This window comes from Aulostomus chinensis, chromosome 15 (assembly GCF_037954235.1).
Source record: "Aulostomus chinensis isolate RoL2024-O1b breed Wild chromosome 15, RoL_Achi_v1.0, whole genome shotgun sequence".
Lineage (NCBI taxonomy): Eukaryota > Metazoa > Chordata > Actinopteri > Syngnathiformes > Aulostomidae > Aulostomus > Aulostomus chinensis.
This window is the reverse complement of record NC_141334.1, coordinates 2157312-2172591: the sequence shown is the minus strand read 5'-3', so window position 1 is coordinate 2172591 and position 15280 is coordinate 2157312. Positions and strand designations below refer to the sequence as shown.

At 45.4% G+C, this 15280-nt stretch overlaps 3 protein-coding genes across 3 annotated transcripts; 1 reads left to right on the top strand and 2 right to left on the bottom strand.

Annotated features, from left to right (window-relative positions):
- Positions 1-3779: 3779 nt before the first annotated feature.
- Positions 3780-4724, top strand: LOC147248142 (olfactory receptor 52N5-like). Its single transcript, XM_086179254.1, has one exon. It carries the CDS (start codon positions 3780-3782, stop codon positions 4722-4724), a length of 945 nt encoding a protein of 314 aa, XP_086035380.1.
- Positions 4725-6701: 1977 nt separating this feature from the next.
- On the bottom strand, positions 6702-9810 carry LOC147248141 (olfactory receptor 5B17-like). The gene is made up of 2 exons (XM_086226316.1): positions 9787-9810; positions 6702-8556 (listed from the first exon to the last, which is right to left on the bottom strand). The coding sequence occupies exon 2, from the start codon at positions 8421-8423 to the stop codon at positions 7446-7448; it is 978 nt and encodes a 325-aa protein (XP_086082442.1). The 5' UTR covers positions 8424-8556; positions 9787-9810; the 3' UTR covers positions 6702-7445.
- Positions 9811-10761: 951 nt separating this feature from the next.
- On the bottom strand, positions 10762-11721 carry LOC147248140 (olfactory receptor 52H1-like). The gene has a single exon (XM_086179063.1). It carries the CDS (start codon positions 11719-11721, stop codon positions 10762-10764), a length of 960 nt encoding a protein of 319 aa, XP_086035189.1.
- Between the last annotated feature and the right edge of the window lie 3559 nt (positions 11722-15280).

Here is a 15280-nt window from a genome sequence, read left to right as displayed (position 1 = left end):
TGTTGACTAGAACTGGTAGCAGAGACCAGGTCTCTCCTGGACTGCTTCTCTGCATGGCTCCCTGTCAGATTCAGAACAGAATTTAAAATTCTTCTTCTACCATCAAAGTCCTCAACAGTCAGGCTCCTTCATCCCTGACAGAGCTCCTAGTCCCCTATGATCCAGCTAGAACCCTTCACTCCCAGGATGCAGGGTTCCTGCTGGTTCCTAGAGTTCTAACAGTAGAATGGAGCCAGAACCTTCAGCTATCAGGCTCCCCTCCTGTGGAACCGTCTCCCAGTTTCAGTCCAGGACCCAGACCCCCTCTCTAGGTTTAAGAGCAGACTTAAGACCTTCCTTGTTGATCAGGCTTATAGTCAGGACTGCTTAGGCTGGCCCTTAGATCTGCTGCTGCAGGCTCAGACTGCTGGGGGATCTCCCATGATGCACTGGGCTTCTCTCTCCTCCTCCTGTCCTCATACGTGTTACTAACTCCTCTTCTTCTCCCCTCATCCCAGATCCTGGTGCTGCTGGAGGAGGCTCCAGACCTGAAGAGGCTCCAGCTGCCACCCGTAGCTCCACCTGCTCACGTCCCCGTCTGTCCATCAGTCTCTCCTCCTTTCTCTCCCTCTTTATCTCTGTCCCTCTCTTTCCTTCTGTCTCTCTGTCTTCCTCCATTCTCTGTCTTTGTCTCTGTTCATCAGTCTCTCCTCCTGTCTCTCCCTCTTTCTCTCTGTCCCTCTCTTTCCTTCTGTCTCTCTGTCTTCCTCCATTCTCTGTCTTTGTCTCTGTCCTGCTCTCCTGCTCTCTCTCCGTCCCCACTGATCCTGGATCTGCTCCACCTTCCTGCTGGTAAAAGGAAGGTTCTGGTGGCTGCTGTTGCAGGATGTGCTGCTGATGGAGAATTGTTGGGTGGAGGTTCATTGAAGGAGGGAGGTGCTGGACCTGCTCTACTTGGAAAGAGTCAGGACAGAACTTTGGTTGGGGTTTGGTGCCAAACAAATACAACTGACTTGACTTTACTAGATCTTAAGAAGGTCCACAGGATTGTTTGTTATCGCTGAGTATCAAGTTGAGTGCATGAAGTTGTTGTGAGCAGAGAACCAAAACAATTGTTCAACACGAAGAACTGTAGAATGAGCTCTGGGAACCAGGCTGCCGTCTAGTGGTCGGACAGTTGTCATAGCAGCGTGTAACAAATACCCTCATTAATGAGGTCCGCAGTGAGCAGCTTCTAAACAAGCACTTGTCATCAGTTTTGGATAGTAATTAACCCTCGGGGAGCTTAGAGAGGGGTAATAGATGTTTGAGGATAACAGGGATTACTGGGGGCGCTAATGAAAGCTCCAGAGACCCACAATGCAACACTCTCACTTTGGTCGTCAGCCGTAGGCCTGATTTTGATGACATCTCTGAATATTCACAGTTCTTCAAAAAAAATAAATGAGGGAAAAACCCATTTTTGCTTGGTGTACCACAGGGATGAAGTATTTTTGTAGTCCAACAAGAAGTTAATATGTAAGGTCATTTTGTAGTCCAATGGGAAATGGTCATCTCCTGGTTCCTCCACCAACAGGAAGTGGTCCTCTCCTGTTTCCTCCACCAACAGGAAGTGGTCCTCTCCTGGTTCCTCCACCAACAGCCAATGGGATTGTTCCATGTGATTGTGGGTGATTGAATCAGTAAATCAGTTCTTGACGATCTTCCAGGTTTTGTTCATCAAGATCATCTTCACTAATGAACCCTCTGATGATGCTGGAAGCCTGGATGCAACTGTTAGCAGTGCTAAGCTAACGTTAGCCTATGAAGGAGCTACACCAGGGTCACATGATTTCAAGGTGACCACCACTAAGCTTCAGGCTTCTAGTGATTCCCCTGATGACCTTTAATGACCTCCACTCCAACCAAGATTTTTAAGACTCCATCACTCCAACATCCACCGGTCTGGTGTTTACTGGTGGATCTGATGGAGAACTGAACCTCCAACATCCACCGGTCTGGTGTTTACTGGTAGATCTGATGTAGACCTGAACCTATGACATCCTCCGGCCTGGTGTTTGGTGGTGGATCTGATGTAGAACTGAACCTCCAACATCCACCAGTCTGGTGTTTACTGGTGGATCTGATGTAGAACTGAACCTCCAACATCCACCAGTCTGGTGTTTACTGGTAGATCTGATGTAGAACTGAACCTCCAACATCCACCAGTCTGGTGTTTACTGGTAGATCTGATGTAGAACTGAACCTCCAACATCGACCAGTCTGGTGTTTACTGGTGGATCTGATGTAGAACTGAACCTCCAACATCCACCAGTCTGGTGTTTACTGGTAGATCTGATGTAGAACTGAACCTCCGACACCCACCAGTCTGGTGTTTACTGGTGGATCTGATGTAGAACTGAACCTCCAACATCGACCAGTCTGGTGTTTACTGGTGGATCTGATGTAGAACTGAACCTCCGACACCCACCAGTCTGGTGTTTCCTGATGTGTTTTATGCCGTAGAACAAAACCTTTACGTATATCCAGCTTGTGTAAACCACAGTTCTGATTTCAGACGTTTCAGCAAAAACCTGCTTAGACTGAGACGAGGGAACCTCATCTTTATCAGTGATAACATCGTTCTGGGTTGTTTAGATTATGGATTCTTAAATTAGGATTTCGGTGGCTTTTTTGCACGTAAAGAGATTGTGACCAGGTATATGTTGGGGACAGAAGGCGCTCCAGAGAGGGCAAGCGGTCTTTGTCCCTCAGAACCTGAATGCACCACCACATCCTTTAATTCAGTTAGCCTGCTGGTCCTGGAGGCCACCAGGGAACTCTGAGGCCATCAGGACACTCATTAAGACCGAATATTAACCAAACACCCAGGCACAACACTGATGGCGTGATGTAACCTGCAGCATGCTCCACAGGGACAAAATATCCCCTCTGAAATATGTAATTTGCAGTTTACATTTTTTTAAACGCCAAGTTTTCACCCACGAAGATAGTAAACCATCAGTTTTAGAATGAGGGTGAATGGGGAAAAAAAAACGCAAAAAAAACCACACCCCAGATTAACGTTATTACCAGAAAAGGGATGTGAGGGGGGCTTCAGTTCAGGACGGGGGTCCAAATAATATTGGAGTAATACCTTCGTCTCAGCTGCCTGTGGTAAATGGAGCTGTTTGGTTGGTTGGTTCGTTAGTAAGTTAGTTAGTAACAGGCTCTAAAGCGATAAGCTGGCCTCCTGAACGCTTCAACATTTTTGCACATAAACGTTTGTCCAAAAACCCTCTCAGACTCTCAGGGGGAAGCCACCTCTTCCTGATCCACCCGAAAGCTCAGTCCTCAAACATCTTGAATTGAGATTTTCAAGGAGCAACCGTTCGTTCACACGCTACTGGGAACGAGCGCCACCAGCTCCTTCATGGGAGCGCCAATCCTGAAGTGAAAGAATTCGGTTTTAGTTTGAATTCGCCGGGATTAAATTGGACTTCGCACTTTGCGAGACGGTAAAGAGACGGATTGGCTGTTGCTACCGTAGCAACAGTCTCCATTAGCCTCCTGTTCGTGAGGACTTGGACTGTTGCTTTAAGTCGCCTACATCTTCCTGACAGTTCAGAGGGCCGTTGTGGCATCATCATCATCATCATCATCATGTTGCATCATTACAACAAAATCCCCCAATGGACAAAACTGTGACTATATATACATCTGCATCTGAGGAAGCGACATTCTTTGCTCCATCTTTGCATGCAACGAGGGCTCAGGAGAGAATCGGTGGAGAGGAAGTCCGAACGTTGCCGTGCAGCTTGATGGAAAACTACAGCTTCAACAGCTTGGTGCTCCAGATGCAGGGACTGAATCTCTCACAGGAGGCTGTCTACCCCTTCTTCTTCTTGTTGTTGTTCTGCTATGTGTTCATCATGGTTTTGAATATTGGCATTGTTCTTTTGATTTTCATAGACAAAAGCCTCCACCAGCCCATATACCTCCTCTTCTGCAACCTGCCTCTCAGCGACATCCTGGGAAACTCCACCTCGTTGCCCCGTTTGCTGGTCGACGTCTTGCGGCCTCCGTCGGAGCGCCTCATCTCCTACAACGAGTGCGTCTGCCAGGCTTTCACCACTCACGTGTACGGCACCTCTTCCCACACGGTGCTCATGATTATGGCCTACGATAGATACGTGGCCATCTGCAATCCTCTGCGCTACGCTGCCATCATGACCAACAAGATGGTGATCAAGCTGACGCTCTCAGCCTGGGGCATCGCTCTGGTTCTGGTCGGGATTCTGCTGGGTCTGACCGTACAGCTGAAACGATGCCGGAGTCTGATCGTGAACCCGTACTGTGACAACGCCTCGCTGTTTAAACTCTCCTGCGAGAATGTGTTCGTCAACAACGTCTACGGCCTCACATTCACCGTGGCTTTGCTAACCAGCTCCATCGGCACCATGGTGCTGACCTACAGCAAGATCACGGTGGTGTGTCTGACCAGTAAGAGCAGATCTCTGAACAATAAAGCCCTGAAGACCTGCAGCACTCACCTGGTGGTGTATCTGACGATGCTGCTCAGTGGTTTCACCCTCATCATCCTGCACCGCTTCCCTCAGTTCTCCGACTACAGGCACCTTTTCGCCATTCTGTTTCATGTCGTCCCCGGCACCCTCAACCCCATCGTCTACGGAGTGCAGTCGGCAGAAATCTGCAGGTCCTTGTCCAAGTTGTTCCAGTCCAAAGCAATCAAGCCCTCATTCTGAGCAGCTGTGGCTCATTTACTCAGATTCACTCTGGATCTCCTCACTCTGGGTTCTGTTTCTGTGAGATCTTCATCACCTCCTCATCATACTGAGAGGCGATCTTCCCTCTATTTGCACTTTCATGATGCAGCACTTGTATTTGAGGAGGACCGTCATAACAAAAACATATTTCACCTGACTGTTTGTGATGTAAGAAGAAGACAAGCAATGTTTTGTTCTCCTCCTGTCACGTTTCTGAATTCATTATAAAGTTGTTGATTTTTTAAATTTTGAAAGAATCTTCCCCAAAAAGAATACAAGCTCTGATAAGTAAATGTACATTGTGTTTATTAATATTTTTTAAACAACAGTAATAATATATGGGAAATGGTCTACTTCTGCTACTGATGATGAGAACTTCCAGTGAGGGATTAACAAACAGGCCAGTTAAAAAGATCTGGAGGGAAAACGATGTTAGAAAGTAGAAGGTGACGGATGTGTCGAGTCAGCTGTTATTACCGGGTTGCACACAGAACTGGGATATTTATCCGACTGGATGAAAATAGGAAAATGTGTTAAGACTGTAAATTGTATCAGGTTGTAAAGTAAATATTAAACTGGGAAATTGTTTCTATTCGTTTAAGGTAAGCGGTCAAAGAGGTGTCGGGATCACAATCAGTGGGTGTTGATTTATGAGTCCCTTCAAACATGTCGCTTCAATTGAGGTTCTCCTCTTCGTGTCCAATACTTGTGTTTTGTTCTACTCATCAGTGATATTGACCCTCGTCTGAGACAAATAAAGGTCTGGTTTGTTCACTCATCAGAGGCGTTTGTCTTCTAACCACAGTTGAATGAGTTTGAAGATATGTTTTCACGTTTCACTATCATATATATATATATATATATATATATATATATATATATATATATATATATACATACATACATATACAGTATATATGTGTCTGTGTGTGTGTGTTTAGATGTACTTGAATCTAGACTATATTTTACATGTGTAACAAACCCACGTGTTCTCTACTGGAAGAATAAACCCACTAAACTTCTCCTGTGTTGCTGCCATTTCTCACTGGAGCCTCCAACAGCTGAGCTGCACGTCAAAGCAACACCAAAAGTGTGTCTGGCTTTGCTTCGTGGGCTAAAGGCTCCTGCTGGCGAGCGAGGAAATCAGAAATGTCCCACGTGTTGAGACATAGATCGACAAAAATGTTTGAGTTTGAAAGGAATAAACCACGACATTCTATTTCTGAGAGGTCAAGGGTCAACTTCAGTGTGACGTTATGATGTTCTACAAGAACAACAGTCACACAAACACTCTCACTCATCCACACACCCACACACAAACCCACACACAAACCCACACACACACACACACACACACACACACACACACAAGTAGAAGAGCCTTAACTCTTAACTCCACGTCACCACAGCAGGTGAGGGAGTGAAGCTTTTGAAGCTTGTTGCTATGGTAACACACACCATTATTCTGCTTGTTTATTTTTTTATGCTCACAAATGCAACAAGAAAAAGTACCTTCTATACTCTGTCATCATCCTGTGTACAAACTACGTTCTCTGTGTAAAAGATCGGGTGAAACTCATGTGATTAATGCTGCCTGGTCCTCATAAAAATCTCAAAACAAAGCTCTTGAAAAGGCTGAGGTTCTGCCTCCTCCTGCGGCCAGCAGGGGGAGACGCTCCCTAAACCTCTGACACCTCCCGTCCAGGTAGGAATTTGTTCAGTTGTGTGCAGTTTCATTAAAACAAATATGTTTTGATTCATATTGTATATGAAACTAAAACAAAAAACAAAAACAAAACAAAGAAAGAAAACCTTGAAAGCAATTTTCCAAACATAAATTCCTGTGGAGTAAATAAAAGAGTGAATTTCACTGTAGGAGGTAACTATGCCTGAAATAATAGAAACATAAACACAACGAACCACAAATTTTTACTGAATGTTTTTAATGAAACGTGTGAAATATTATCATAACAACACATGCACTCATTAAGTTGTGGTGCTGCTCGTGTCAAAACACTTAAAGGAACGAACCAGCGACTTGGTAAAGGGTCACATTGTCCTTCGTCAGTGGAACCGGACAGGAAGACAAAGACTGAGACCCACGCTAGTTAGCTTAGCACAATGAGTGGTTGTGGATGGGAAGTGTTAGCATACCTGTGTCAAAAGTCAAATACATTTTTGTTCAGGACAGTCTTGGCCTGCATTGATATAATGAGGATTGTGTTTAATACGAGTAATGAAATAAAGATTTAATAAAAGAATCAGACAATAGTCATGAGGAGGAGGAGGATTCCTGCTGGACTTGAGCTAGCTGATGCTAACACTTCCCACCCACTACCAGCCATTGGGCTAAGCTAACTAGCCTGGGTCTCAACTCATCTTCCATAAAAAGTTTCCCTTAAACTACAAATAAGAATTGAAAAGTGTATATCAGTAATATCCTATTTGATATTCCATAAACACGACTGCTCGACTAGCTGCTCGACTAGCTGCTCTACTAGCTGCTCGACTAGCTGCTCTACTAGCTGCTCGACTAGCCGCTCTACTAGCCGCTCGACTAGCCGCTCTACTAGCTGCTCGACTAGCTGCTCGACTAGCTGCTCTACTAGCTGCTCGACTAGCTGCTCGACTAGCTGCTCTACTAGCTGCTCAACTAGCTGCTTGTACTACTGTAATACTCTGGGAGAGACGGATCTCTGGTTATTTTCTGTGGAGATTTTTTCTTCCGGCATCACTTTTCCAATCCCTCACTTTACTTCTGTGGAACACTGCCACAATCTTCTGCCGGAGGTCTTTACACTGCAGCCCATAGATGATGGGGTTCATAGTCGGAGGGATGATGTGAAACATGACAGACGCCACTTTCCCGCTGTTCGCCCAGGCGGTGCGACGGTGCATGATCATGGGGGTGAAGGAGGAGACCAGCATGATCAGGTAGACCACCAGGTGTGTGGCGCAGGTCTGCAGCGCTCGGCTGTTCAGGACTTTGTTCTTGCTGCTCAGACACACCATGGAGATCCTCAGGTAGGTGATCGCGATGCTGCCGAGGGAGGAGCCCAGGATCAGCACGGCGCTGCCCAGCCCGTAGATGTGGTTGATCATGAGGTTCTGGCAGGAGAGCTTGAACAGGGAGGCATTGTCACAAAACGGGTTTATTATCACCCGCCTGCAGCGTGTCAGGCGGATGGTTAGGCCCAGAAGAATCGCAACCAAGATGAAGGGGACTGCCCATGCTCCTACCGACAGCTTGACCACCATCCTGTTGGTCATGATGGTGGCGTATCTCAGGGGGTTGCAGATGGCCACGCAGCGATCGAATGCCATGATCATGAGCACCACGTGAGAGGTGCCGGCGTGGAAGTGAGAGGCGAAAGCCTGAATGACACAGTCGATGTAGTGGACACAGCGCTCGGTGATTGGCGTGAAAACGTCACCGAGCAAGCGAGGAACGATGGCTGTGGCCCCGAAGACATCGTTCACACTCATGTTGCAGAGGAGCAGGTACATGGGCTCCTGGAGGCTCCGCTCCAGGCTGATCAGCACCACCAGGCTGATGTTGGACACCATGATGAAGGTGTAAATGAGGAGGAGGAGGGCGAAGGTGGGGACAGAGGCCTGGGGGCTGACCTTTAACCCCTCTATCATTATAACATCAGCGTTGAGAGTCTGGTTCTCCATCCTGCCGAGAAGATCAAAGAAACAGAGCTGATGGGGTTCTTTGATGATCCCGAGCTGCTACACACACTGGACACCATAGAACAACCTCCACCCGTTCTACCAGCTCGGCCTCAAACGGTCTGCACAGATCCTTCTGGAATATGACGACATTTTTTAAATAAACACATTGAATTACTATTATTATTATCATAATTATTATTCACCATTTTGTAATTCCACAATCTAAAGTCGGTCACTTGTTTTATGAATCTTTCCCCTGTGTTGGTGTCTTCTTCTTATTCAAGCGTTCCTGGTCACTTTGAACTCGTCTGTTTCCTCTGCTCTCATCTTAACACAACAACAAGCCATCCTCTGCATATTTAACACCTCTGTAGAGTCAGAGACAACATCTCAGGCTGGTGGTGGAGGTAGCAGACGAAGAGAACATACAAGGACACCGGAGCGTGGAAAAAAATGTCTGCTGTTTGGGGAGGGGCGAAGGCCTCGTGGCGAACATATCTGTGACAGCAGGATGTGGAAACACGTCAAGAGTTCACCGTGCTTCCAACTGGATTCTGACCAAAGTACCGAGACTTGTTGATACCTTTGTTCATGGTTTTAGTCAGAACCGTTCGGTTCTCTCTGCTCTCTGGTCTTGGCATCAGTGCAACCGTGTGACCAAAATGTTGGAGAACAAGTTTTGTCATAGCAATATTACACAATGTGAACATTGTCAAACAATAATGTGTGAGGTTATGTTGCATTATGATAATTAACAGTTAGCAAAGGTTAATCAGGCATCGCACGTGTAACCATTTTTTGAAGTTACTGAGTGGAGATCTGCTGAACTCATCACGGATGTTTTGTCAAAATGTGTTTTTTTTCACCTGTAAGAACTAAATAATCAGTTCTGAGATCAAATGTCACTTATGATTAATTAACTACTTAATTAGCTGGTTTGAGTCAGACAAGGATGTCATCACTGGGTGAATGAAGTGTACGGAGGAACACAAGCGCCACCAAAATAGCGCGAAAGAACTTCATCGATTAACAACTAATTGCACAACACACACATTGGTGAACACATTCATAAATGTGCTTATTAGACTATTAATAGACAAAATTAATAATATTTCAGTTTTGGATTCTTTTATTCAGAAATTAAAAGAGAAATAATGAAGTAATAAAACAAAAACATCCTAAAACAGTTTTATGCAGTACATCACACTTTAACCCTTAATAATGACATTTACATTTTGTTTTCCCACCCTTTTTCTTATTCCTATAGCAGAGCAGTGTGTGTGTGTGTGTGTGTGTGTGTGTGTGTGTGTGTGTGTGTGTGTGTGTGTGTGTGTGTCAGGTTTATCCGCTGATGCCACCTTACCTGCCACCTCCAGCCAGACCCGAGAACAACTAGCAAGCAGCTTATATCAGTTGACTGAACGCCCTGGCGCTGCCGCGCCTCATTTGGTTGCCAGGCAACTTGTCTTCCATAACCGGATCAGCCGGTTTTTAGTTTATTAAAACATGTTTGAAATGATTTACAAAGATACACGTGGATGTTTGATGTTCACAGATCAATTGATTATTAAAAGTTATGTGATAAATCTAATTGGCGATTGACCACAAACCAAGTTTCCGATAATTCCATCAACCTCAGATTGAACCTTAAAGTTTAACACAATCCTTTTTAAAACAGCACACTGACTTTCTTGCAAAAGTCTGTCATCGCATTTTATTCCAGACGAGAAGATGGAGATGTGTCTCTCAAATGTGCTGCTTCAGGGAGATGAGATCGACGCTAGTTAGCTTAGCACAATGAATGGTTGTGGGCAGGACGTGCTAACGTCAGCTAGCTTTGGTTCTGGATGTCACTTTCTTCAGAAGTAGTTCTCCTCATCTTCTCTCACAAGTGATTAGTAGCAGTGTCTGATTCTAAAACTACTCTGTGACACAAACTTGGTTTTATTCATGCAGGCAAGGACTGTTTTTGAGAAAAGTCCATTCAGTGACTGAACTATGCTAACACTTCCCACCCACTACCATTCATTGTGCTAAGCTAACGAGCCTGGGTCTCAGCTCCCTGTTTAAGAGTCCATGTTTGTGTCTGGAGACGAGAGACAACCAGAGACGTTTCCACACAGATACAAAAATATTAGTTGGTTCAACAGAGTGGGATACTGACTCACTCTTCTCTGGAGCTCTTTTACTTTGCTAACATACTCTAACCTTTCTTTGTATTTAGAGACCTCAAAGCGTTTGGCAGGAGGTCAGACTGTGGTTGTACCTGGCGGCCTCAGGTGTGCGCTCGTGAACCTGACCTGGCTGAAAAAAAAAGGATTAAAAGAAGATGTGGGATTCACTTTTCATTCTGTATTGTCTTTCCACTGTGGGACTTTTGATTCCTTTTAAATAGGATTAGAATTTTTTCTCTGACCTCTTTGGTTTGCAGCCCATACATAATAGCGTTCATCGAAGGAGGAATCACATTGAACAAGATGGCCGCCAGCTTCCTCTCATGGGACAGGTGAGGGAAACGGTGGAGGACGATGATGAGGATGCCTGACACAAACATGATGATGTAGACCACCAGGTGTGTGGCGCAGGTCTGCAGAGCTTTGCTGTTCAGGGTTTTGTTGCTGCTTCTCAAACACACCATGGCGATCCTCAGGTAGGTGAGCACCATGCTGCAGGCGGACACCACGAACATCCCCATGGAGACAATGAGGCCGTAGATGTGGTTGACGATAATGTTCTCACAGGACAGTTTGAACAATGTGGCGTTGGAGCAGTACACGTCGTCGACAACACGTCTGCAGCGTGACAGACGAACGCTGAGGCTGACGGTGACCGCGATGATGACAAAGGACACACCCCAGGCTGACAACGACAGCTTCACCACCATCTTGGGGGTCATGATGGTGGCGTATCGCAGAGGGTTGCAGATGGCCATGTAGCGGTCGAAGGCCATGATGATATGCACAGCGTAGCGGTTGCTTCCGTTGAAGTTGACGCTGAAGGCCTGAATGACGCAGATGTAGTAGTGAATGAGGTTCTCTCCGCTGAAAATGTCTCGGAGTACATGAGGTAATATGACGGAGGCTCCAAAAACATCATTGATACTCATGTTGCAGAAGAGTAGGTACATGGGATCGTGGAGGCTCCTCTTCACCAAGATCAGGGCGAGCAGGCTGATGTGAGACATCATGATGAAGATGTAGATGAGGAGGAAGAGGACGAAGGCGGTCGCTGATGCCTTGGGACTGAGGTTCAGGCCCCTCAGCTCCAGAACGTCCAAACTGAGAGTCTCATTCTCCATCCTGCAGGTGGAGGCTCCTGCAGAGCAGCAGAGGACTCGGTCAACATCACATCCGTCTACAAATCTGCCTGGTAAATGGACGCTGTGATTGTGACAGTAAGATTCTGTTTCTGCAACTGCATGATACAAAAGCAGCAAGATTTTAGAAAATACCCCCCCCCCCCAAAAAAAAAATCCCCACATAAAAATGAAGAACCTCAGAACTTCAGAGTGATGGTGCGAATACTGAGACTGAGAGCAGCAAATCTGTTGTCATTATTTCTCCATTTCATTATTTTTATTTAATTATTTCATTATTTATCTATTTTATTTAATATTTAAGTTCTTCATGAAACAAAGCACGTTCTGAAAACCAAATATCAGGCGAATCCATCAAGGTTTTCTCTCTACAAGCAGCAGTTGAGACATCTTTTTGATGGTTCGATAATCGTCAATTGCTATTTCTTGCTGAGATCTGAAAGTAGAAAGTCACACATTTGGTGCCAAACTACGGCATTTATTGGGAATTTTGTCACAAAGGAGGAGCTCAAAGTGAAGCGCAGCACAGTGGAAGAAACACTTAAACAAACAACAACTTAGAGGATGAAACAACTAAAATAACTTTAATTTTTTGCCCAGTTCAGTAATTCTCCCATGATGTCACAAACAGATCTGCACGTCCAGCGCGCAGGCCCAACATTTGTGAGACGATTTATTTCAATGACCAACAACACAGGCGGGTCACACACAAACCACTCATAAAAACATAGAGGATGAAAGCTGCAGTTAAGAGAGTGGAACCATAATGATTATTAAATATTTCTGAACATTTAATCATAACTCAGTCAAAAGAACACTTGTTCACATTCAAATTTGCTCTTCACATTTTCAAAGAATTCATCCATTTTGTCTCCCAGCATTATTATTACAACGCAAACACGTGTGTGTGTGTGTGTGTGTGTGTGTGTGTGTGTGTGTGTGTGTGTGTGTGTGTGTGTGTGTGTGTGTCATGTTTACCTCTGTTAACGTGATCTTCCTCCTGCCACACCAGACTTGGACTGGCAGAAACCTTTTAAATGTAACGGTAGCAGAAGAAAAAAAAAAGCAGCACTCTGGTGGGAATTAGAAGTCCTGCCCAACGCGCTGCAACTCAAAGGTTACGTTTCAACTCTTCATTGAAGCTCAGAAAGTTTCAAAACTCCTTCAAAGGTCAGATGGCTTCATCCTCATCCACAGAATTACTAGCATAGCATAGCATAGCATAGCATAGCATAGCATAGCATAGCGTAGTATAGTGTTGTACCACTGGTGTTAGGGCCACATTTCGATATGAGCCCAAGCATGTTTGAGATCCCAGGGTAAAGGCCCAGCAGGGAACAGGGAACAGGGACCCCACCCCACCCTACACACACACACACACACACACACACATACACACACACTCAGAAACACACACACACACACACACACACACTATATTTGATGTTGCGGTTCATCAAGTGAAGGCATCAGGATGTAAATCAAATGTTCTTACATCAGGTCTTGCAACCACGAGGGGGCGCTCTGGCCTAAGTTCCCTTTTCTCCCCCATGTCTTCAGACCTGGATTCATCAAATGCGTCAAGGTGCTTTGACCAATCTGCCCTCAGATCTGTTTCTGGGACTCCTCCATGGTGAAAGTATGCCGTCGTAGTTTTTGTGTAATCCTGACAAACAGATAAACGCCACCTAAAACACGTTGCTTTGAATCTCAAGGTTAAAATCTGGAGAAGAAATTAATCTCTTTTTCTCCCAAACAGCCTGAACGATACAAATGTGAGTCACACACAAGCGCTTCAGTGCCAGTGCACCGGCGCCCGGTGCTCAAGCCCCTCGTGATTTACATAAAGCAGCGAAACTTTGAGGTGTTGTGAAGAACTTCGACGTGGTGTCATTTTGATTGACAGGTATCGGCCGCTCTATTAGTTGGATGAGTAGCCCCCCCCCCCCCCATCAAGTGATGTAACGTCTGATGTTCTGTTGCTGCTCATTAAATCACAGGTCAGAAACAGCAATGTCAAGGAAAAATGACCTCACCATTTCAACATGGCTGTTGCTACAGCAGCAGTTTGTTCATTAGCCTCATGATGGAAGCCCCCACCTCCCAGTGGAACTACATCACATTCCTCCGTTCAAACTCTCCAACATGCAATCGCTGGTGGCCCCCCAGGAGCCACAGAGGCCCCTGACTCGATGCTCTGAAATCAGTTCTGTTGTGAATGTGACTTTTGTTGTTGAGTTTCTGATGCGTTTAATGAGACCAACCAGACTCAACTGCTGCTTAGTGAAAGGTTTGGTTTGTGCCATCATCCACGTTTCTCCTCCGACAAAATCGACACGGACAGGTTCCAGTTCGATCCTGATTCAGCAGCATTTCACCCCAATCTTGACGAATTATTCCATGTTGTTTGTTGAGTCCACAGCGACTCGGTTTAGTGATTCTTGTGTCTTTTGTCCAGCTGAATAAACGGCCGTTAGAAGCGTTCTGGTGGTCTCAGAGACCACCAGGTTCATGGGGTTGGAAGCTGCAGTGAGGCATTCAGGGAGCGACGGACACAGAGGTGTTCACCTTCTCTGGGGAAATTGACTTCTGTCTTTCCCCTGAGTTTATTGGTGATGTTTTATTTCTATCACAGTCAAACATCGACAACAAACCTTCTGCCTCTTAATTCAAGAAACCTGCCTTCATGTTTGATTGATGGTAGAGCATTTGACCTACAGATCATCTCCATCTTCTTGTCCGACTCTGGAAACGACCGACAAGGAGACTTTCTCAAAAAGTTGGTAGGTTCCTTTGAAGTAGATCGATCAAACTGATGTCTATAGGTGATCAGGTACTTGTACTGTTGATGTAAAGAACATCAAGTATCCTGCATCCATCTGCTCAGGAGCTTTAGTGATTTTTTGGGGATTTTTTTTTGGATTATTAGGCTGACTTTTCCCTTCACAACTGAAGCACTTTTGCGCTTCCTATGGACTTTTCCTTAATTAGGTCTAAATTCTTGCTTGTGTTGTACGTCGCTTTGAACAAAAGCGTCTGCTAAATGAAATTGTAGAATAGTAGAATTGTAAAAGTTTTCCCTGGTAAATCAGAGTTCGTTGGAAAACGCCGTGAGATCGGAAGGTTCGCGCTGTGATGGTGAGGTGGGTCTCTGGAGATATCAGCAGCGTCTCCAGTAGTCGTTGTTTTCTCCTAACAAACATCTATTACTCCTCTCTGAGCTCCCGGGGGACTAATTACCATCCGCAACAGTTGATAAGTGTTTGTTAAGAAGCTGCTCACTGCGGACCTCATTATGGGGGTTTTTGTTCCTTGTGGTTACCACTAGAGGGCAGTGCAGTCCCCAGAGACCCCAACATGCAACTGAGAGAAACAACAACAAACACTTTACCCTGAGTGAGGATGAGGATGAACTCTGAACATTCCTGGAGGTGACAGGAAACCAGATACCAGCCACAAATGACCAGATACACGAGTCAAACTGTGCTTCAGGTTCATAAATAAACTCCAGCACACCTCCCAAATTTCCAAAACTTTAAAT